Source organism: Citrus clementina, unplaced genomic scaffold (assembly GCF_000493195.1).
Source record: "Citrus clementina cultivar Clemenules unplaced genomic scaffold, Citrus_clementina_v1.0 scaffold_4, whole genome shotgun sequence".
Classification (NCBI taxonomy): domain Eukaryota; kingdom Viridiplantae; phylum Streptophyta; class Magnoliopsida; order Sapindales; family Rutaceae; genus Citrus; species Citrus x clementina.
The window spans coordinates 25,266,343-25,288,546 of record NW_006262274.1 but is presented as its reverse complement, the minus strand read 5'-3'; the positions used below and the strand labels follow the sequence as shown (position 1 = coordinate 25,288,546).

Sequence of the window (22,204 nt, the reverse complement as noted above, 5' to 3'; positions counted from 1 at the left end):
TTTTGTCAAACAGAGTATTTTGTGAATGTTTTGATACACTTTTGATGGCAAGTTCAAGTTTGAATCATCTTGTAATAATGGGGGGGGGGGGGGGCAAAAAAGAGAAAAAATTTGCGCTGAGTGAATCAAAGTTCATCAAAAGCGTTGGCGGGGGATTTAGGAGGAGCTAGGAAGCTCTTGTACCAAAAAAAGGAGTCCTTGGGGTATCTTTGCAAGTTATCCTTATGATCAACATAAACCATCCCAAATCCAACGGTGAATCCAGCATCCCATTCGAAGTTATCCAAAAACGACCACGCATAGTATCCCTTCACATGCACGCCCTCCCTGCAGCAATTTTTCAGTTTGAAGTGATATTTCCTCAATACATTACTTAATTAATTAATTTTTACCACATAATCCAAGACCGACTAACAGTACTACTTCTTCATTAATTAATTAATATATAATAATTTATTCAAAAAACACTCACTTGATGGCTTCCAAAAGATACCAGAGATGCTCTTGATAGCATTTTATTCTCAAATCATCCTTGCGGGCCTGAGCCTGCTCTACATCCTTTGCATCAGCAACTCCTGCAAAATTTATAATAGGAAACATTTTACATTTATATATACATATAATAATTATAATCATAATTATCTAATAATTAGCTATGATAATGTACTTTTTTAACTTACCGTTCTCAGTGATATAAATTGCAGGATTGTTGTATTTACTCTTTATATACAGCATGAAATCTTTGATTCCCTTGGGGTAGAGGAAAATCCATGGCAAAGTTGTCTGTAAAATAAAATTAAAAATAGAACAAGCATGCATATATTTATGATAATCAGTTTTTTTTTTTTTTCCTTGGATGTATATTATAAATAAAAAGTAATTGCTGTGTGATTAAAAGCAGAGACAAAGGCAGAAAAAGTATACCGGTGTACCAATGGGATTACCATCTTTGTGGGCTGCGGGAGGAATGAATAATTTCGTGATTAAATTACAATCATTTGCATGAATTAATAATAATAAAATTTGCAAATAAATATAAGTTTAATTATGGATGGATGGATGGATGGATGGTGAAGCCTGCAGAGACTACTTACTTGAGAGAGTGACTCGGCTATCTGTGGAGTAACTTATTGTGTCGGAGTTGGAGGTTGAAGAAGAAGAATCTTCAGCGTACATTGGTGCGTAGTAATTTATGCCAAGAAAATCATACGACCCTTTGAGCATCTCGGATTCGGTTTTACTAAAATTGGGCAGTCGACTCCCCACTAAAGTTGTCATCACCTCAGGATACTCACCATATGTAATTGGATGAGCGAACCTGCAGCAACCGCAATGAATACTGTTAATGAAAGAAATCTCAGCTTAACAGGTGTACATGTAGGGCCGTGTGGTGCCCGCCTCACCATCCGAAGAGAAAGTCTAGCATCCTGGAGGCCGCCTCTTGGTCAGCAGGTGATTCGGTTTTCGGTATGAACCATTGAGTCACAATTGTAATTCCAATTTCTCCCTTCTGATGACCCTGATACTTTTCCTTGTACAATTTGACAGCAGTTGCATGGGAAAGAAGCAAATTATGAGATACGATGTAGGGCTCTGTGGCAGAGTCACCGGCTGCACAATTACTTCCCAAAGAACTTGAACATCGACCCGGTGCATACACACCAATTGTGTACCCACCAATGCTGATTGAATTTGGTTCTGCCATTGTCGCCCACTGCTTTACTCTGTCACCAAATGTCTTGAAGCAAAAGTCAGCATAGTCTCCAAAATCTTTCCTGTTGTTGTTGTTGTTCATCAACAATTCAATATTATGATCATCATCATCTCATTCCATTAATTAATTTCACTATCTAGTATCTGCAGAGCTGAGCTAATCAATTAATTAATTAGTAGTGATTTTACAGGCGACCAACTACTTACACTATCTCGGAGCTTAAGAATCCACCGTATTCATCTTCTAGCACTTGTGGAAGATCCCAATGGAACAATGTCACAAATGGCTTAATACCATTTGCAATAAGCTCGTCGATGAGATTATTGTAGAATTGGACTCCTAACGGGTTCACTCCTCCGCTAATTTTCCCCTCTAAAAAGGGAAAAGAAAAAAAAATATCAATATCACGCATAGGAATGGGCGGCCTATATAATTAATTGGCATTAATTTGGAGTATTGGAGCTGGAGGAGTGTGAAATGAGAAGATCTTACTGGGCAATAGTCTTGGCCATGAAATGGAGAATCTGAAAGAATCCAATCCAGTTTCTTTCATCAATTTTATATCCTCCTGAAAGAGATCAATTCTTGTTTAATGTATACGATCCTGACGATCAGTTTTATATGAATTTGGATTTTTGAATTTTGACTTTTGAGTCGATCTGCCGAACTTACCTTGTATCGATGATAAAAATCAATTGCAACATTTGCATTGCTACCATCATGGATTTTTTCTGCAAATACACGTATCAGTAAGACAGGTACTTAATTTGCTTCTGATTCTAAATGAAAAGTAAATGAACTAGACAGGTTAGAAATGTGAAACCTGGGTGATTGTTGGCGAAAGTATCCCATATACTCGGACTTTTGCCATCTATATTTACGTTTCCTTCTGCCTGAATGATTTTGTTTTATGAAGGGAATTAATTAGCATGCAATAAATGACTAAGCGGCTACACGCACACACATAAATTAACTCAAAAGTAAAGGGGAGAGTTATATATACACGCACGTATGCACGAATGTGTTCTCTATATTTTAATTTTGTAAAATTTCAATTTCACCAATATTAACTACGTACAACAAAGCATGTACTGTAAACGGATAAAGATATACCGCGTAAGCGGATGTCCCGGCTCCAAATATAAAACCGGGCGGAAAATTACTCCTGTTGATTGGCATTTGTATCTCTTCTGCTTCTGCGGCACCATCAGCACTGCAACTGCGACTGGTGGCCAACACTAACAAGCCAGCGAGGGCCCCGATGCTACATATTAACAATAACTGATTTTGAATTGCCATGGTTCATGCTTCCTGCTCGCCGGCTGCTCCAATCTCTCTCTCTCTCTCTCTATATATATATATTGAAGATATTTATATTCAGAAGCAGTCCCTTTTTGACAGAAAATAAAATACTCATAGCTAGGATTCATTTAACTTTTGCAATTCCATAATCTGATTCGCTTGGAATTGCATGCTTGTCTTCAAATATCAAAATTATTATTTTAAAGCAGTCGGTTCTTGACTGAAAAATGACTTCCATTATTTTACTTTTTTATTTGTCAAAAGCTAGCCACCGCAGCACTTTACATTACATATAATAATTAAAGGAAAAACAACGCTACTAATAAAAAGCAAGTTATCAATTTACTTTGCTCTGATATCGGCACCACCGATATTTTTGCTTTTTGTGTCAAACTGTTTTGCGGCTTTTACCCATGCAACCGTTTAAATACTAATTTTTTGTCCACTTAAATATATAATTTTTTTTTACTAAATCTAATTGTTTATATAATTGCCCAAAATATAATAAAATTAAGGTTTTACTAAGTTACATTTCAAGTAACTTACAATCCATGTACAAATCAGTAAATTTATATCACCAGTTTTGTATTATTTTACATGGATTATAAGTTACTTTAAATATAACTTAGCAAAACCCTAAAATTAATAATAATGATATACTTTCTATAAAATGCAATTAGTTTATATTTCAACAGATGTGATATATATGTTATGTGTCGTTCATTAAAAAAAAATATTAATGAATAAATTTGACTTGTTTTATTAAATATCTCTAAAAGAATGGAAAAACACAAATTATATATATCTAACCAGTAGATTTAGTGAGGTGAGTCATAACTCTCAAAGCCCGCATAAAACTAATTTAACTTTCACAAGTTTATTTTTAGTTGGATACAAAGGGAAAAAGCAGATCATGGGTTACTTGCTGGCACTTTCCTTCTCTATGAAAACGTTCAAACTTTTTTGAGTGAGAAAAAAAGAAAAAGAAAAAAGAACGTTGGTACGAATTGTTCAATGAAAATAGAAAGATAATTTGAATACTTCATCCTTTTTTGGTAATTTTTCATCCTTTTGTGGTAATTATATATCACGCTAAACAATTGATTAAATCATCGTAAACATTTTGAATTTTCAATAAATTAGTTGTCTAAAAAATCAAATCAGATTAGAAATAAAAAAGCAACATATCTAAGGTCTCATTGGAGATTGAGGTTGAAACTTAATAAGTTGTGTATTTTATAATTTTTGACAAAACTAGTGTTTGGTAAATTTTGTAGAAGCCGCTTATTTTATAATTTTCTATATTTTGATAGTAAATTCTAAAAGTAAGTAGGTGGTTACTTTTATAAGTAACTTATTAAATAAGGCACGACACATTTTTTAAATACCTATTATAACCTTTATAACCTTATTAATTTAAAAAAAAAGACAATTATGTCTTATTTTCTCATAAACACTAGTATATAAATCATTATATATCATATTACGGCCACAATTAAATTAATTGTTGTATGTTCTATCCAATATCAAAGTTTTGATCCAACAAACTTATTTTTTATTATAAGAATCAATAAGTCTTGTATATGATTGCGTAAATTTTCTCTGAATTGTGAATAATTTCATATAAAACTTAACTATGATTTTTAAAATCACAATTTCATAACCATGGCTTTTAATGTTCAATCTATTTATATAAAAAAATTTCCCGGAAAGGGAAAGCTAGAGTGACTAAACTTTTTTATTTTCTTTTTCTTTTCCTGTCAATTATTTTACTTTAAACCATAATATCAAGTCTTGTTCTTTCTTGATCTTTCTCTCCTTATCTCCAATAATATTCTAACATGTAGTTTATCTCGTGTATGAACAAATTTAATAAAGTGCATATTCATTTCCGTAATAATGTTCCCATACAAGATTTATTTTCAAATTGATAACGTGTCGAGCAAAAAATTAATAATTGCTTGCCTTGCAGCCCAAGTCAGAACTAAAAATAGAGAGGGAACATCAGCGTAACATTAATCAGTTGTGTGTGTCAGCTAGTGTACATTTGCTTGCCAGATTTAATTTAACCCTAGAAATTGCTCCACTCCCATCATTGCTTATAGCAAAGAATTTGGTTTGTCGAAACATATTCAGCCGGAGCCAGCGAAACTCAAATGTGTAGGATTGCCTTTTTTTCCCTAATTAAAAATATTCATTATTTACTTTCTATGTAAAGCCTTGCTTTTCCTGTGATGCATCAAGTTAAGCATAAACTATCAGGCTAATTTTCTAATCATATCATTACTGTACACCTAATGGCCACAAAAATTGTCCATATTTGGCTCCCCCCCAAAAAAAAAAAATTCCTTAACTTGAGCTGGCCTTTAGTACTGCTAGTTTCATATATGCGTGCTTCCATTTTCGATATCATTGAAAATGGCAAAACAGAGTTCATACGCAGAGCTGCTTCTTAAGCTCATCAACTCCATCTTCATCATAATTAGCCTAACCACACTGCTGTATGGATTCTTTTGTTTATTCAGGTGGAAACAATCTTTGACAAAACTACACCTTTGGAAACCAAAATATGAGATTCCTGCTCGAGTATTGCTCGCGTTCGATGCATCAAAATGGCTGTCCGATAAGCTTCCTTCGGCATGGTAAATGGATACTTCCCATGTGATTATGTAATTTATAAATGCATCAAAAATTTATAATGCTGTGTTACATTTTGCAAATCTACATATTCAGGTATATATACCTTATACTAGCAATGGGTGCACTCCTTTTTCTTATTTCCTGTCTCGGGTGCGTAGGAATTGTAGCGAGGAGCCCTTGTTGTCTCTGTTTTGTATCCTCAACTATTTGAGAATGTTCGTCTATCATTTTCCATCGTCAATTTCAATATGTACATATCTCGTTTTCAGATTTCTGGCTTTCTGAATCGATAAATTCCTTAAGAATAATAATTAGTATTCTCTTCTCTTGGTTGTCCTGGTCCTGGCACAACTACTAACTTCTGCGTTGGTGTTGTTGGGTCATAACTCTAACAAGGTAATAATATTTCTAGCTGCTATTATATTATATTGCTTTTTCATTTATGTCTTTCTGCCTGCTGAACAAGATTTTTGAAACCTTTAATATAACTATGTGTACAGGATTTTCCAAGCGATAGAACTGGTAATTTACATTCAACCTATCAATTTTTGGACCGGAACTGGAGATTCGTCCGATGGATTGCTCTTGCTACTCTTACTTTGGAGGTAACATACATCGTATTAATTATCAGAAAAAAATTTCTTTTGGCGAAAGATATGATTAATCTAACTACACATATGTGACCTTGTGATCATTTTCAGGTTATTGCGCTGTTGCTGGCTTTATATTTGCGATATGTGAGCCAACAGGCATCATGTCACAGTCACAGACGCGACGAAGAGACCATAATCCATTGTAATGTTGTACGACAGCAGACTGGCAAAAAGATCAGGAAGAGCAACCCCGCAACAAAAAACCATTGAGTTAATTCCTTTAAGTTAAATTGTCTTTAAGTTTGCATGTGGAAATTATCAATTTGAGGAAATAACGGTTCCTTGAAAATTAAGAATATTTTTTGCTTTCCTGCTTCTATGTATTCACTTAAAATTGTAAGTTTGCAATAACGACTCCATTGGGGTTGGGATTTCAAATACGCAATTTAAGTTTGGCGTCAAAATCTCATTTTCCGGGTAGATTCTTCCGGGTGCGCACCTTCATCTCTACAACTAATATGTATAAAGCAAAGACTTGATAGTTATGTAATAGCGTATGTGAAGTTGGCCAAGATGGGAGGCCCCCGGATTTTCTTACTTGGACTTGAATAATCAAAATAGCGGCCGCAAAATCGACTATTAGCAAGAATGTGACGAGGAACGATCTGTCTTTGTCTCTTTGGTGAGGATCATCTTGATTTCAGTGAAATGAATGAAATATTCAGATCGGCCTGGACAGTGTTTATGAATTGCCACTGCCTGCAAATGAAACAGAATGTAAAGCATCTTGCTTCCTTGATGGTAATTGTGTGGTTGTGGTTCTCCAGGACGCCATGTATGACAAGGGAATTGGAAGGCTTTGGAAGAAGAAAATGCCACTTCAAATGGGAGATTGGACAGAAGTGGCATGAATAGAAAAAGTTTTTTTTTTTTTCAAGCAGCTTAAGTCAAATAGCTCTTCTATGCATCCCCCCAAACCTATTGTATGCGGAAGCCAAGTATAATAATCCTCCCAGGCCTCGCACGTTCCCCCGCAATTTTCATTTTTAATTTCCATGGCCACAATTTCAGACTTTCAGTGGTTATCTTCTCCACGTACAAAGAAAACTACTATAGATCCCCTCCCAGTATGAAAATAGAGTTTTCGGCAGTTTTTCACATATATACAGCTTGAAGAAGCCGTGCGGGGGTTCTTTTAGCACCGTTTACACAGGGGTATTAGCACCTGGTGACAAAACTAACATTGGTGTCAAGAAATTAGACAAGGTGGTGCAAGTAGGTGAATGCGAATTTTAAAAGTAAGTGAAATGTAATTGGTCAAGCTCACCATAAGAATCTGGTTTGCTTGCTTGGATACCACATTGAACAAGAATGTCGACTTCTAGTGTATAAGTTTATGCACAATCGCTCTATATCGAGCCTCCTCTCCGAATGTCTACGGCCTACCTGGCAACAAAGAATGCAAGACTGCATCAGGGATTGCTGGAGGACTCGTGCACTTGCATGTAGAATGTAGCACACAGATTATCCACTGTGACCTAAAGCCTCTTGCATGGTTATTTTACAGTCGAAACTTCCGATTTTGGACTTGCGAAGCTTTTGATGATCAACCAAACACAAACCCTTACAGGGATGAGGGAAACTAAAGGGTATTTACCGCCAGAGTGGTTCAGGAACATGCCAGTAACAGTGAAGGTAGATGTTTATAGCTTTGGAGTTATGCTGTTGGAGATCATTAGTTGCAGATGTGTGGAAGTTGAGATGGAGAATGCAACAATAATAACACTGGCATTAAGAATGTTATAGCAAAGGGTTACTGGAATATAGTTTGTAATGATTGCAATATAGTTTGTAAAAGAAAAGCCACCATTGAGGCCATCACTGAGGGTTGTTGCACTAATGCTACAAAGCATTCTTGAAGTCCCCTCACCGCCATGCTCTTTTGCATTTGCAGTTTGATGTTTCAAGTCATACCCATTTTCTGTAACCCTAGATCAGAATTGGCAGTTCTGCTATATCACAGGTTTCTGTGTGTAAATAGCACAAATATTTGTATAAAAGAACTTAGCACCTTGCCGGTTCCTTCAGGGCGTAGTGTGCCAATATGAATGTTACACTATTTTCTCTTCAACGCGAGTCTACAGAAATTTAGGTCTTTGTTTACTTCAAACAACAAAACAATGATGGTGCTAGAATTAAAATAATACAATACCGAATTTACAATTAACTATTTTGTCGTGTATATAAATATTGAATAATGCAAAAGTTTCCTATTTTCGGGCACTCTGCAACAGCACTTAGGGGAGCAACTCAACAGAAAAAACAACCATGCCAGAAACTCATCATCCTGTTGGCAGAAGCATTACAAAATGCCCACAACCTCTCATTTGCACTGGCAACTAAGAAATTCTATACCAACCAATAATTTATAGAATTTGCTTAAAACATCTTAATTAGAGACAGCTATCTCATTCTTAAACACCACATTTGGGATAACATGTGGTGCATGCATTTGATAGCTTTCTGCTAGATATTTAGGAAAGCATGAGCTGCTTCATCAGTCATGCCAACAACAGATCAAGAAGTTTGCTTCACAGCCACAGTCAAAGTCCTATGCACACAAACAATTTGGGTCCAAGAAGCAAGCAGAAGACTTAGGAGAGACGTTCCTTTCAAACTCCATCTTTTTCTATTATTTTAGAGGAAAGCAATGCCGATAAGCTATTCAGCAATCTCCCCTTCCTCCAATTCCTCCTTTGCTAAGTAATCTCCCCTGGAATTTCTAAGAGCTTCTATTTCTTCTACATTTTCTTCCTTAGCAAATATCCCATCCAAATCAAGAAAGTCATCAGGATTTATTTCAGCAATGATGTCTGAGTATACATCTATTAATCCTTGATCAAAATCAAAGTCAATTTCCTTAAAAACTCCTTGTTCCTCGGTCTTAAGGCTAGACTCTGAACTGTTATCTGCTCCCACTTTTGACAACAAAGGTGTATCCAAGTTATTTGAAAATTTCCTAGAAATTCCATTTTCATTGGGCATTTGGGACACTGGATTTGTATTTGGATTCTTCATAAGATCAAAAACCATAGGATCTGAAGTACTAATGTCTTCTTCTATTTCCTCCTCCCTGAAGGGTACACCTTTTGGGCTTTCACGATCATTGCTAACAGGATCCTTGAGCAGGCATTTATGAGGAACAGGTGAATCCTTAACAATCTCAAAATCATAGCTGGGTGAAGGAAGGAAAACATGAATAACAGGGTATTCCAATATAACTACATTGGATAATTGCTGTCTTATTGGAGCCTTTATGTCCAACTCCTTGAAAGGTGACTTGGGCCCCTGCATTAACAGCAAAATTATGAATGGTAGATCTTGTATAAACAGGAAACATCCAGTACAAAAGGTTCAAGAATGAACTGGGTTGGAGGGGATTTTGGCACCATCACTATCTGTGAACAAACACAACTCCAATGGGTACAACCAGGAAATATAAAATAAAGGGAGAAATGAAAACCTTAGGAAACTTGCAAATAAAAAATTTGATTTGGTCCAGCTGCTCCTCACAGAATTGCCTTAGCTGATGACTCCAAGGACCTGGTTTTAGATGATTCTCAATTACAGAGCAAAGGCTCCTATCTTCTGCCACTCTGCAACAGCACTTAGGGGAAGCAGTTCTTTAAGGATATTGCACTCAAGCATGAAACCAAACAGGTAGTTCAAAGAGAAAGAAAAATAACATAACAAAATAGTTTCCCAGAACAGGAGATAGTAGGAAGACTCACCCATGGTCGAATAAAACAACATCTGTTGAGTGGAACCTCCACTCAATTGTCCATGAGATGAATTTCCTCCTGAAACAAATCATAAAAAAGATTTGATTAGCTCCTAATCGGAATGAGTAACTAGCTCCAAATAATGGCTTCTTAGAATTTACATTTCATTTACATCCACACTTGAGAAACAACATAAGCACATTAATATTGTTCTAATTTTTAATAACAAAATAAAGGACTTTGAACACTAAAAAGGAGTAACAAATGCAGAGAACACAAGGATTAAACATGAATATTCAACCACGAACTTCAGGCAATGATTTCTTAGCAGAAGCTAACGATTGCAAATGTACATCATATTTAACAAAATATAATGTAGTAGCTAACCATAAATTCAACAGAGACTGGATGTCTCTTCATAGGCACAACCTTATATATCGAACAAATTACACTCACCTTTGGTCATATCGGGATTGATTCTTTTCCCTCTTTGTCATTCCACTAGGCAGAAATAGCAGTTTTGTCTTCCGGCTTGCAGCAGCACTCCTAAGACTTCGAAGATAGTTTGGTAGCTTAAAGTAAGAATACCCACACAATTTACCCCGCAATCTCCGGGCAGATTCAGAGACTCTTTTCATTTCCTCAAGCAAATTATAATCTAAGGAGAGAAATTTTCACAGAATAGAAAGTTATTAGAATTTCTTAAAAGATAACAAACATTATCAAGCATATTACAGTCCATCACCCATGAAAAGGGTAAAAACCAATGACACAAATTTTAAGGAAATAATCTACAGAAAGACCTGTGCATATCCTGATCCAAATAAAAAATCACATAAAGTTTTTAAGCAATAAGGAAAAGGGAATCGAAATCACAGTTTAAAAAAAAAAAGAAAAATTCATCAAGGGCTAGGAATCTTCAGCCTTGAACAAATAAAAGAGGGAACAAAAGCCAATGAAATTGATAAAATAACGGTGAAAACATGTACCTGAAAGAAGGATGTTATCGTTGAATTGAGAGAGAGGAACGAACTGGGTGACATTGCGGTTGCCAGAGCAGCCTGTTCGTTGCTTGTGAGCTTTGACGCATGCAAGGCTACACGTGCGAATAGAGCAACCCGGGCACTTGTACTTTGACACCTTGTATTTGCACTCTTGGCATATGGCTGCTTCTTTGGCTTTTGGGTTTTGGTTTGTTGAAGTAGGCCCTTCTTGGAACTCCATTATTCCTGAGCTGTGTTAGCTTAGTCAAAGTTTTGCACAAGTCACTCATTGTGTTTAAAGATAATAAAAATGCAGTCACATAAATTCCATAACTGTAAGTCATAAATTAAATTCTAGAATTTTGTCTCCAGAAGAAAACGTAGCAACGCACTGAACCAACTAAGCCGTCATATATAATTTTTTTAATCCCAAAAAAAGAAGGAAAAAGGAAACTCAAGAATAAAATCGCGGATGGCGCCTTGAAGGAGCAACGGAGCTTCGAACGGCAGTAGCAGTGGGGTGCAGTGGCGACGTCCTTGCACGGCTAGCTTCGTGAGAAGAAAGAAGATAAGCGACCAGGGTTTTATTTTAATTCTCGACTGTTGGTCTGCGATGCAATGTGGTGGAAGCTCTCTCTCTTTATGGGGGCGGGCTGGTAAAGGTCGAACTTGGGTCACTGGTTGTTCCTGGGCTCAGATTGAGTCCAGATCTATTCGGCCTATTGGCCCATTTCTAATACCAATTATGAAGAAAATGGAATTTTATTTAACCTCACAAGTTTTGACTGTGAAGGGAAAATAAATCTTTTAAACTAAACCAAGCACGGCTCGTAGCGCGTTGGCAACCCATGCACTCAAGGAATTTAGTTCTAACTTGTTGGGTTTTCATTCCCTTCTAAATAAAATTAGATAGAGGTTTATTTGTTTCTCCATCGTTTAGGGTAGAATAAATATCTTTTTATTAAATGAGGGCATAACTTTGGGCTTTGATATAATAGAATAATTAAAGATAGTCTCGATCAATTTTTGATTATAATATATCAGTTTATATATATATATATAAACTAAACCAATTGCACATCATATGTTTCCACACCTCACCTTATAATTGACTTGAATTACTTTTCAAGTTATCATTTGATTGACTTATGAGTAATTTAGCTAGATCTAAATTCCATAATTGCTATGTGCTACTTATTTATCAGATTATAAATTTATAACTTATAAAGTTTTTTTTATACCTAATAAATAAATATCACATCAAGATAGAGAGCATGGTACCTAATAAAGAGAATTAAAGGAAAAAAAAAATAAGATTTTGATACAAATTTTACATCATTGACTTCATGCAATCCAATAATAAATGAATTGATATCATTAAATGTTATTTTAATTTTTAGTATCCATTGTATTTGACTCGAAATGTGTCAGAATTTAAATTAAAATAGCTTCATCATTTTTTGTTAAATAGTGGTTGCACCGTAAAATGGGAAAACAAAAATTAAGAGTGGGCAAAATTAGGTTAGGATCAATTCGATTGGGTTTTTGATCAATTGAGTTGAAAAAATTTATCCAAGCCTAATCTAAAACTATAATCTTATTCAATTTAATAATAATATAATCGGATCAGACAAATAAAAAATTCAAGTTTGATTTCCAATCGAATCGGGTGGATCATGTTTTGTGTTTGAAATGTTTGATTTTTATTGAAATTAAAATTTTTTAAAAAATCATGATCTCTAATCTCAATGTTCATGCCCACTATATTACTAATTCTAACTAAAATCATGGATAAACTACTTCTTGTTGTTGTTGGATTGTATTATTAAGCATAAAAAATTATTAAATTTAAATAAATTTGAAAATAATTATAAATATGATATAATAATGTACCATGAAAAAAGTAACTTGAAAGAACTTGGCGATGATGGCTGCTGGTTGAGATGGAAGCAAGTTGTAGTAACTGTTTAGGTGCAGCAGATTGCATCTACTTGGTATCTCGTAGTTGCACTGGTGAGCCGGTGGTTGCCGGCTGCTGCTGAGTGTGCTATTTATGCTGTGTTTATTTTTTGGAGTAAGAGTGTGGAGTGTGGATTCCTACTCCGTGGGTCCCACCTAATTTTGGTGGGAGTGGGAATCCCACTCCCCCTCTTCCCTTTTTACCCTTATAATTAAAATAAATAAATAATATTTAATATAATAAATAATATCATATTTATTAAAAATAATAATTATAAACATATTTATTTTATTAAATTTAATAAAATAAAAATAAATATTATATTTATTTAAATAATAATATTATATTATATTATAAATTAAATTCATTAAAATAATATTATTAAACATTAATTTTAATAAATATGAATTAATTATTTAATTAATAATAATAAATATTTTATTTTAAGAAAATATTAATTTTGTACTATATTATCAATAATAATGTTTCATTTGTGTTGCTATCATTAATAATTTTTATTCACATAATTTAAATTAAAATTAATTAAAAAATTATGATTTACATAATTAAGAATATTAATAATTATTATTAATTTAAAAATATAACAAAATATTTATTTTATTTTTTAAATATATTTTTTTATTAATTTTTAATTACAAATTATAATTTTTTAAATAAGGGTAAAATTGTAATTTAAAACTATTTACTCTCAATTCAAGACAATGTAAACACATAAATTGGATTCTGGTTTCAATTCCATTCTCCAATTCCAATGTAAGTAAACAACCTATTCTCACTCTCACTCCACATTCCAAATTCTAGAATTCCCACTCCTCAAGATTTCCACTTCAATCTAAAATGTAAACGCTACTTTAGTAGTGAGCTTGTTATGTTGCTGTGTCGACTATCGTGCTTGTGTTGTGTGCAATCTATGTGTGCGCGTTAAGTTCATTTTAATTTTGGATTTATTTTTTTTTTGTGTGCCAACCCAACTTGATCAATTTAGGGTTTAACCCAATTTGATCATGATTCGATTGGATTAAGTCAATTAGTCAAATATCACCCGGTCGGATTAGGCAAGTAATTCGATCTGACTAAACTCGGATTTTTTTTTTTTTTGGGATCAAGTGGGATTAGATTGAGTTATTTACCCGGACATTGCAAATAAATAAATAAAATTAAAAAAAACAAACCAATGAGCAAGCGACACGTACTCAAAACGAAGGTGCGGTGAGATTGGGAGTGACCAAGCGGAAGCGGGTAATTCACGTTCCCCATTTCCCACCGAAAGTCCCCACTAGTATTTTATTTTTAATACTCATAAAATAGGTTTTAGCTTTTTGGTCCGGTCTGTACAGATCAAATCGAAAACAAAATCACGTAAAACAGAAGCAAAAACTCAGATCTTAAGCAAGCAAGAAACTCGGTTCCGTTACTTGTTTTAAAAGAAAAAAATTCTAATTTTGTTTCTTTATCCATTCTATTTCACCAGGTACATTTTCTGGGTCACTATTTTTATTGTTTATTGTTTCTTTTTCTGTGAATAAATTTCGGTTTATAAAGTTTGTAGATCGTGGGTATTTGAGTTTTGATATGGGATTCTTTCAGATCCATTTTTTATGTCTTGTATAATTGATTCTTATCTTCTTTAAGTTCTTTATCGTTAGATCTAATGTTGAATTTCCACCCATTGAATTTCTTTCCACCCAATTGAATTTTATTGAATCTTGCAGCTCATTTGGTCTTCTACTTTTAGTGCTAGATTTGTGTAGATGATATCATCATTGCAGTGAAAGCTATCCAATTCATTTGAAATTAATGGGACATTTAATGTTCAGGTTGAACTTAACGCATAGTTCAAGTTTTTATTTATTTTGTATGCACTTTTGATGTGGAAAATTAATTTTTCTTATGCTTCTTGTTAATATAATACTTTTATCAAAGAAAAAAAGTTGGAATTTTTATGACGCATTTGGGCTTCTATGTGGCTTCTGTTACGTATGCAGTGAATTTTGGTCCAAACGGTTACAATTATGTGGAGGTTCAAACCATTTATGCAAAAGGAGCCGACTGGTCTTGAAGGTCGCTCTATTGATGTTGGCAATCTTAAAATTCATGTCCGGAATGTCATTGCTGAGGGGGGATTCTCTTGCGTGTACTCAGCTCGTGATGCTATACATATGTCAAAGCAGTATGCTATGAAGCATATGATATGCAACGACGAAGAGTCGTTGGAATCAGCAATGAAGGAAATTTCGGTGATGAAATCACTCAAAGGACATCCCAATGTGGTCACACTCTATGCCCACACGATCTTAGATCTGGGTAGGACAAAGGAAGCTCTTCTTGTGATGGAATGCTGTGATAAGTCCCTGGTTAATGTGTTGGAGAACAGAGGTGCTGGATATTTTGAGGAGAAACAGGTTTTAACAATCTTTAGAGATGTGTGCAATGCAGTCTTTGCTATGCATTCTCAGTCTCCACCCATTGCTCACAGGTAATGTTAGCTTTAACTTGGATCCAGTTTGTTATCAATCTCAAGATTTATGTTTACTAATTACGTGACCCCTAATTTTCTTTTGTTGAAATTCTCATGTTGTGAAGATAAACACTTTTTTCCCCAACTCTATCTCCTCTCCATATTTTGGTATATTCTTCTTATTCATTGTTTTTTTTTCCCTCTCCAGAGACTTGAAGGCTGAGAATCTTCTTCTGGGCTCTGATGGATTGTGGAAGTTGTGTGATTTTGGTAGCACGTCAACCAATCATAAGCGTTTTGAGAAGCTTGAAGAGATGGGAATTGAAGAAGATAATATCAGGAAGCACACAACACCTGCCTATAGAGCTCCTGAGGTTTAGTGAAAGCTTGTGCTAATTTTGAATTTCTAATATCTAATGGTAATAGTATTTGATTCCTATCTTGCTCTTATTATATTAGATGTGGGATCTGTTTCGAAGAGAGTTAATAAATGAGAAGGTTGACATATGGGTAAGTCAATTGGACCCCATAATTCAGTGCAACTTTAAAAATATGTACCATTAAAGCTGCTTGTGGGAATCGAACTTGACCTGTCAATATTTGCAGGCTCTTGGATGTCTCCTCTTCCGGATATGCTATTTCAAAAATGCGTTTGATGGGGAATCAAAATTACAAATCTTAAACGGGAACTATCGCATACCAGAGTCACCTAAATACAGCTCCTCTGTTACAGATCTAATTAGAGACATGCTTCAAGCTTCACCGGATGACAGACCAGACATCACGCAGGCAAGCGCTTTGCTTGATTGGCCATTCATCTCCATGAACTTAGGTTAGTTTTAGAATGCTATGTCCATGCCATTGTAATGTGCAGAGATTCTAACATTTTGCTCACTGATGTTGGGATTTTCTTCCCATGGCGACAGGTGTGGTTTCGTGTTAATGAGCAGTTACCTGTTGGGTTACAGAAGTCATTGCCTGATAGGCCACCTGAAACGCAATCTGCTGTTGCAAATGAAGGTAAGGACAATTTTCTATAGGTGCTTATAAGCTGCAGCACTGAGCATGTTAACATAGTCTTTTTTCCTTGTTAACTTTCGAATTTGACCTTCAGAATCAGTTGTGAGCCTAAATGAACTTTAAAAATAGAATTTTGATATGTTGATAAGTGCTTTTTATAATTTTTTATCACAATTTAGCAGGTATGTCAAAGCCTATGAATAGGTCTCCTCCAATGCCTCAAAGAAGTCCACCACCTCCACCTTCATCTGTAGACCCAACCAGAAATATATCACAGCCATCAACTACTCCTGCTGTGAGTGGAGGTGGGGGGGTGCTTGGCGCTTTCTGGTCTACTCAACATGCAAAGGACTCAATTGTTGCTGAAGACCAGAGCAGATCTAAATTTTATGAAGAACCAACTATCTATAGTACATCAGGACATAGTAGGAGTCAATCTGATAACCATCCCGTGAACCCTAGCACTGTAGAAGAGGAAAATATACAGAATCATGCCATACGAAGAAATGTGCATGGTAAATCTCACAAGCCTGAGGATGGGCCTTCCAAAGATATCAAAATGAACTTTTTCCAGAAAGATACAGATACTCGCATTGAGAGGCCAAAAACATTGAAAACTGAGAGCACAGCTACTTTTCAAGATGAGGCTTTTAACTCTTTTGTTACTGAATTTGATACCAATAAGCTGAACTCTGCAATTAGTAGTAACAAATCAGAAAAGGAAGAGGCATTACAGAATGAAGTAGAAAGGCTGAAAGGGCAGTTGAAACAAACCAACTTGGAGAAGGCTGAAATCACTTCCAAATTTGAGAAGCTGTCTGCCATTTGCCGATCTCAGAGGCAGGAGATTCAGGAGCTCAAGCAAGCTCTTGCTGCTAGATTGCCTTCACCAAATAAAGATGCTGCAATTAATCAAACCTCTCCTGGAAATGAATCGTTTGCGACGCCTCCGGTATGGTTTTCATTTTGTATATATAATAATATTATTTTATATTCTTTTGTTTTGTTCACGTCCTGATAGTGTTTTGCTTAAAGCTGCAGAGAGAGAAGATTGAAGGAACAATTTGGGAACTGAAGTCTGAGTGGGGTACCCCAAGTCCAGAATCGAAATCTTGGCAGGCTTTTGCCGAGGATCCTAAGCCACAGCAGCAGAACACGGCCCAATCTGTTAGAACTAGAAACGGTCACCTTAACAAGCACACTGCTCAATCGACTTCTGGTTTTGACTCATGGGGTTTTGGAACAGAGAGTTTCACAGCTATCCCTGCTGCCAACAGCCAGAGATCGAAACCAATTACTGAAGGAAATAGTTCTCAGAGCATTGGTCGGTCAAAGACCACAGAGAACCAGCCATCTGCCCAACCAGCTGGATGGGCTGGTTTCTAATCTAAGCAAATCCGGGTGGTGCTGGTGAACCGTGATATCATTTTGCGTTCCTGGTTGGATTTTGGAAAAGATAAGGAAGCCAGAAATAAATGGTTTGGTGGTCTCATTTCATCTAGGAGTGCTTCTTGTTGTAGATCCTTATGCCATTGAACATTTGAATGTGTTTCTCTGATCTAAGCTAAGCTGAAGACTGCAAATATATGTATACTTTCTGCATGTCTCAATTGTTGTATGTTCAGTAAGAAACATTTGCTTTTGTTTTCTGTTTATGTTATTGGTAATGATTATCTGGCGCTAATGATTTTTATAGCTGCTTTTTGGTATGTATATTTTGTGATTTTCTGTTTACTGTGTTCTCTGCGTCCAGTAGATGAGTAGCTGCAGCTGCAGCAACAAAAACACAGCAGACAAGTCTGCAGTATTTGGGAATTCTCATAGCTTCTCTTTTTTATGTATATTTGTGGTTCATTTGGATTGCTCTGCACTTGGATTTGCCCCTCAGACAAGTGTCATGAATAGGTTGGGTAAGAATTTTATGCTCAAAATTCTAAATATAAGCGGGGTGAAGAAAATATGTAGAAAATTCAAAGTTGAAGGAAGTTGGGAGCCTAAAACTATTCATTCACCGAGCAATACTGAGTCCAGTAATCGAAGGACCAGGTCAACACTTCATTTTTCCTTTAGTTAGAGCTTGTTTCACTGCGTGTGCATGTTGAATAGTCTTGAGAACTTGGTGCGAAACTGATCAATTGACTTGGGACCCGACTCAAGGTCATCGAAATTGATAAAATCAGATGTAATTGGAAAATCGTTGAAAGGTCTACAACTACAAGGGCGTTGAAATGGTAAGAAAGAAAAGAAGAATATTGAACATTGACGAAACAAACGTGAATGAAGCGTCAAAATAAGGAAGGTATGGAAAATTCTTATACTAAAAAATTCTATATATTCTTGACCAGGGGTTAGAGAACTCTTGCATGGAAATTCAATCCTGTGTTGATGGCAATACCTTGTGTTCTTATTCATCACGTCTCCAGTCTCTTGTTGCTTCTTGCTCTGCTTTTTCCAGGAGTTGCTAAAGCTGCAAATATTAACTTAGAATCCTCCCTTCTTGCCACCAAGGATTCTAATCCCTGGAGATCCCCTTCAGGGGAATTTGCCTTTGGATTTCACCACATTGACAATCAAGATGTCTTCTTGCTAGCCATTTGGTTTGATAAAATACCCGAGAAAACCATAGTCTGGTCTGCAAATGGTGATGATCCTGCACCAAGAGGGTCTCAAGTCAAGCTGACAAACAGCGGTGAGCTAGTACTCTATGACCCACAAGGACATGAGTTGTGGCAGAAACCTAAAGACGGTAGTAAGTCCAGTTGGGCTACAATGCAGGATGATGGAAACTTTGTGCTTCTAGGAGGAGATTCTAATCCCATATGGGAGAGCTTCAAAGAGCCTACTGATACACTCTTGCCTGGGCAGATACTGAATAGCCCTATTAATATCACTTCTCGCAGAACCCAACATAATTATTCTACTGGGCGCTTCCGGTTCCTCTTGAAGGAAAATGGAAATCTTGAGCTTTCCTCTGTGTCTTTGACAACTCAAGTCGTTTATGATGTTTACTGGAGTTGGAACAGTGAAGCTTGGAATGCTGATTCTCAGTTGATCTTTGACAGGGCTGGATACATTTACATCAAAAAAGGGAACCAAAGAATCTACAACCTGACAAAAATAGGAACGCGTTCCATGCAAGATTTCTACATCATGGCTAGGATTGATTATGATGGAGTGTTCAGGCAGTATACACATCCCAAGTATGAAACAGCTTGCAATTTCACCTGGAGAATGGAGGAAAGGATTCCTCAGGATATCTGCGTTGCAATCACTGGTGATATTGGAAGTGGGGCTTGTGGTTACAACAGCATTTGTGCAGAAATAAATGGGGAGCCCAAATGCTTGTGCCCGGACAATTATTCTTATTTGAACCAATCAGACACATCCCAAGGTTGTAAACCAAATTTTCCACTGCCAAGCTGCCAGGATAATGGTTGGGAAACAAAATACAATGAGCTGGTAGATTTTAAATCATATGAGAACACAGATTGGCCATTATCTGATTATGATCTTCAGATTGGAAATGGAGTGAACAGGCAGACGTGTGAACAGTTGTGCCGCGAAGATTGTTTCTGTGCCGCTGCAATTTACAATGGTGATTACTGTTGGAAGAAGAAATATCCCCTTTCCAATGGAAGAAGAAGCGCAAGTGTGAATAGAATAGCTCTAGTGAAAGTGCCTAAAGTTGATGTTTCAAAGCTCTTGGAGAAGAAAGACCAATCAACTCTGGTTCTTGTTATATGTCTACTACTTGGAAGCTCTGTGTTTCTCAATATCCTTCTAATATTCGCCATTTCTGTTGCTGCTTACTTGTTTTATCATAAAAAACTGTTGCGGTCAGTTTCAAGTCCCTCAGCAACAAACGTAAGAAGCTTTACTTACAAAGAGCTCGAAGAAGCAACCAGAGGCTTCAGGCAAATACTGGGCAGAGGGGCTTTCGGAACAGTCTATAAAGGGGTCTTGGCATCAGACTCTAAGAGATTTGTTGCAATCAAGAAGTTAGATAAGGTGGAACAACAAGGAGAGAAGGAATTCAGAACAGAGGTGAGTGTAATTGGTCAAACCCACCACAAGAATTTAGTTCGTTTGCTTGGGTTTTGTGATGAGGGAGATCATCGACTTCTGGTATATGAGTACATGAGTAATGGCTCTCTGGCAAGCTTTCTGTTTGGGATAACAAGGCCAGACTGGAACCAAAGGGTACAAATTGCATTTGGCATTGCAAGAGGCTTAATGTACTTGCATGAAGAGTGTAGCACACAGATCATCCATTGTGACATAAAGCCTCAAAACATACTCTTGGATGATTATTTTACACCTAGGATATCCGACTTTGGATTGGCAAAACTTCTGTTGGCAGAGCAAACTCAAGCAGCTCGAACAGGCATAAGAGGCACAGTGGGGTACTTCGCACCAGAGTGGTTTAGAAAAGCCTCAATAACAGTTAAAGTTGATGTGTATAGTTTTGGTGTGTTGTTACTAGAGCTCATTTGTTGCAAGTCCAGTGTTGTATTTGGTACAACAAATCCCGAAGAAGCACTGATGGATTGGGTTTATCGTTGCTACATAGGAAAAAATCTAGACAAATTGGCAGAAAATGATGAAGAGGTAAAGAATGATTTGAAGAGAGTAGAGAGGTTAGTGATGGTAGCACTTTGGTGCATTCAAGAGGATGCTTCTCTCAGACCCACAATGAAAAAGGTTACACAAATGCTCGAGGGAGTCATTGAAGTGTCTGTGCCCCCATGCCCGTGGAATTACAGTTCATCTTGAAGTATCAACTGTCAGCAGAGTTGTATTTATCACTTGGCTTTTCTCAGTTATGAATTGCGTTCGATGGCTTTGGTTCATATATGTATGGTATGGCATATTTGTAAGAAGACCTTGAGAATGAATTTCCATTTCCGAAATATATCATTTAGAGAAACGACTTTCTCCTTCTCTCTGATCATATATTTACTTAAAGCATTTTGATGTAACCAATTTCTAATTAATTTAATCAAGTAATCGACCTGTTGCTTAAACGTTACGTGAACGATGAATTATTTACGAAGTTTGATGTATATGACTTGCCGTCCGTCCGTGTTTATACATCTAAAATTGAGAGTTATCAAATCTCAAACCCACTTATAAAACTCTTCCTCTTATGTGTGTGTCTGTAGTTGCGTGTAGGGAAGACGGTATGGTTTATGATATTTGCCAAAAGTTCACAACAAATCCATTGCAAAGGGTATTCTCTCTCTTCTTGACTGAAAAATGTGTACAAGCTCAATGAAACCAGCACAGATGATAAAAGAAAGCTCAGAAAATTACAGTATCATAGAGGCAGGCGATGTAGTTTTCGAAACATTAGAATCAACTCAAAATCCATTTCAAACATATATTATAAATCATTTCCAGAGGGTCAATACTTGTACAGTTCCCTTTTAAATTTTTTATTTTTTGGTTATATGAAGTGTCAATACTTATATAGTTCCCTTTTACAGGAAAAAGAAATGAACATATAAGTAACGCTAGATAATGAAGGGGAAGTGGGAAGAGGGAATGGGGAACTGGTTCAGGAAAAGAGAGGATTCTGTTCCTTCAATTAAATAGAATAGGAGTCCCTTAAGCTTGCAAATTGGCCACCAAAAACCCCTGAAATGCACCCCCCGTTAATATTGAATTAAACGAAACATGCATGCTTCGATGAGTCGATCTCAAACTCAATGGTGCCCCGACATTCATACTT

At 36.1% G+C, this 22,204-nt stretch overlaps 4 protein-coding genes across 10 annotated transcripts; 2 read left to right on the top strand and 2 right to left on the bottom strand.

Moving 5' to 3' along the window:
- Positions 1–91: 91 nt before the first annotated feature.
- Positions 92–3,044, bottom strand: LOC18044657 (vicianin hydrolase). Of its 2 annotated transcripts, none has more exons than XM_006438983.2 (11): positions 2,828–3,044; positions 2,538–2,607; positions 2,387–2,445; positions 2,207–2,282; positions 1,921–2,086; positions 1,404–1,775; positions 1,095–1,318; positions 925–956; positions 681–783; positions 473–575; positions 92–327 (listed from the first exon to the last, which is right to left on the bottom strand). In XM_006438983.2, exons 1-11 carry the CDS (start codon positions 3,011–3,013, stop codon positions 126–128), a joined length of 1,593 nt encoding a protein of 530 aa, XP_006439046.1. In that variant the 5' UTR covers positions 3,014–3,044; the 3' UTR covers positions 92–125. The 2 variants fall into 2 exon arrangements, with proteins under 2 accessions (XP_006439046.1, XP_024042436.1); XM_024186668.1 differs by having other exon boundaries at positions 1,404–1,724.
- Positions 3,045–8,286: 5,242 nt separating this feature from the next.
- Positions 8,287–11,607, bottom strand: LOC18044656 (box C/D snoRNA protein 1). Of its 3 annotated transcripts, none has more exons than XM_024186666.1 (6): positions 11,469–11,607; positions 11,021–11,265; positions 10,488–10,689; positions 10,041–10,109; positions 9,773–9,905; positions 8,287–9,597 (listed from the first exon to the last, which is right to left on the bottom strand). In XM_024186666.1, exons 2-6 carry the CDS (start codon positions 11,253–11,255, stop codon positions 8,971–8,973), a joined length of 1,266 nt encoding a protein of 421 aa, XP_024042434.1. In that variant the 5' UTR covers positions 11,256–11,265; positions 11,469–11,607; the 3' UTR covers positions 8,287–8,970. The 3 variants fall into 3 exon arrangements, with proteins under 3 accessions (XP_024042434.1, XP_024042433.1, XP_024042432.1); XM_024186665.1 differs by having other exon boundaries at positions 11,021–11,274; positions 11,473–11,607; XM_024186664.1 differs by having other exon boundaries at positions 11,473–11,607.
- A 2,681-nt stretch (positions 11,608–14,288) lies between these two features.
- LOC18044655 (probable serine/threonine-protein kinase DDB_G0276461) lies at positions 14,289–18,168 on the top strand. Of its 4 annotated transcripts, XM_024186662.1 has the most exons (9): positions 14,289–14,466; positions 14,731–14,812; positions 14,981–15,471; positions 15,662–15,827; positions 15,913–15,963; positions 16,060–16,242; positions 16,380–16,473; positions 16,653–17,425; positions 17,509–18,168. In XM_024186662.1, the coding sequence occupies exons 3-9, from the start codon at positions 15,008–15,010 to the stop codon at positions 17,857–17,859; spliced, it is 2,082 nt and encodes a 693-aa protein (XP_024042430.1). In that variant the 5' UTR covers positions 14,289–14,466; positions 14,731–14,812; positions 14,981–15,007; the 3' UTR covers positions 17,860–18,168. The 4 variants fall into 4 exon arrangements, with proteins under 4 accessions (XP_024042430.1, XP_006439043.1, XP_024042431.1 ...); XM_006438980.2 differs by lacking the exon at positions 14,731–14,812; XM_024186663.1 differs by lacking the exons at positions 14,289–14,466; positions 14,731–14,812 and having other exon boundaries at positions 14,885–15,471; positions 17,515–18,168.
- A 71-nt stretch (positions 18,169–18,239) lies between these two features.
- LOC18044102 (G-type lectin S-receptor-like serine/threonine-protein kinase LECRK3) lies at positions 18,240–21,412 on the top strand. The gene has a single exon (XM_006438976.2). The coding sequence runs from the start codon at positions 18,859–18,861 to the stop codon at positions 21,244–21,246; it is 2,388 nt and encodes a 795-aa protein (XP_006439039.1). The 5' UTR covers positions 18,240–18,858; the 3' UTR covers positions 21,247–21,412.
- The last annotated feature ends 792 nt before the right edge of the window (positions 21,413–22,204 follow it).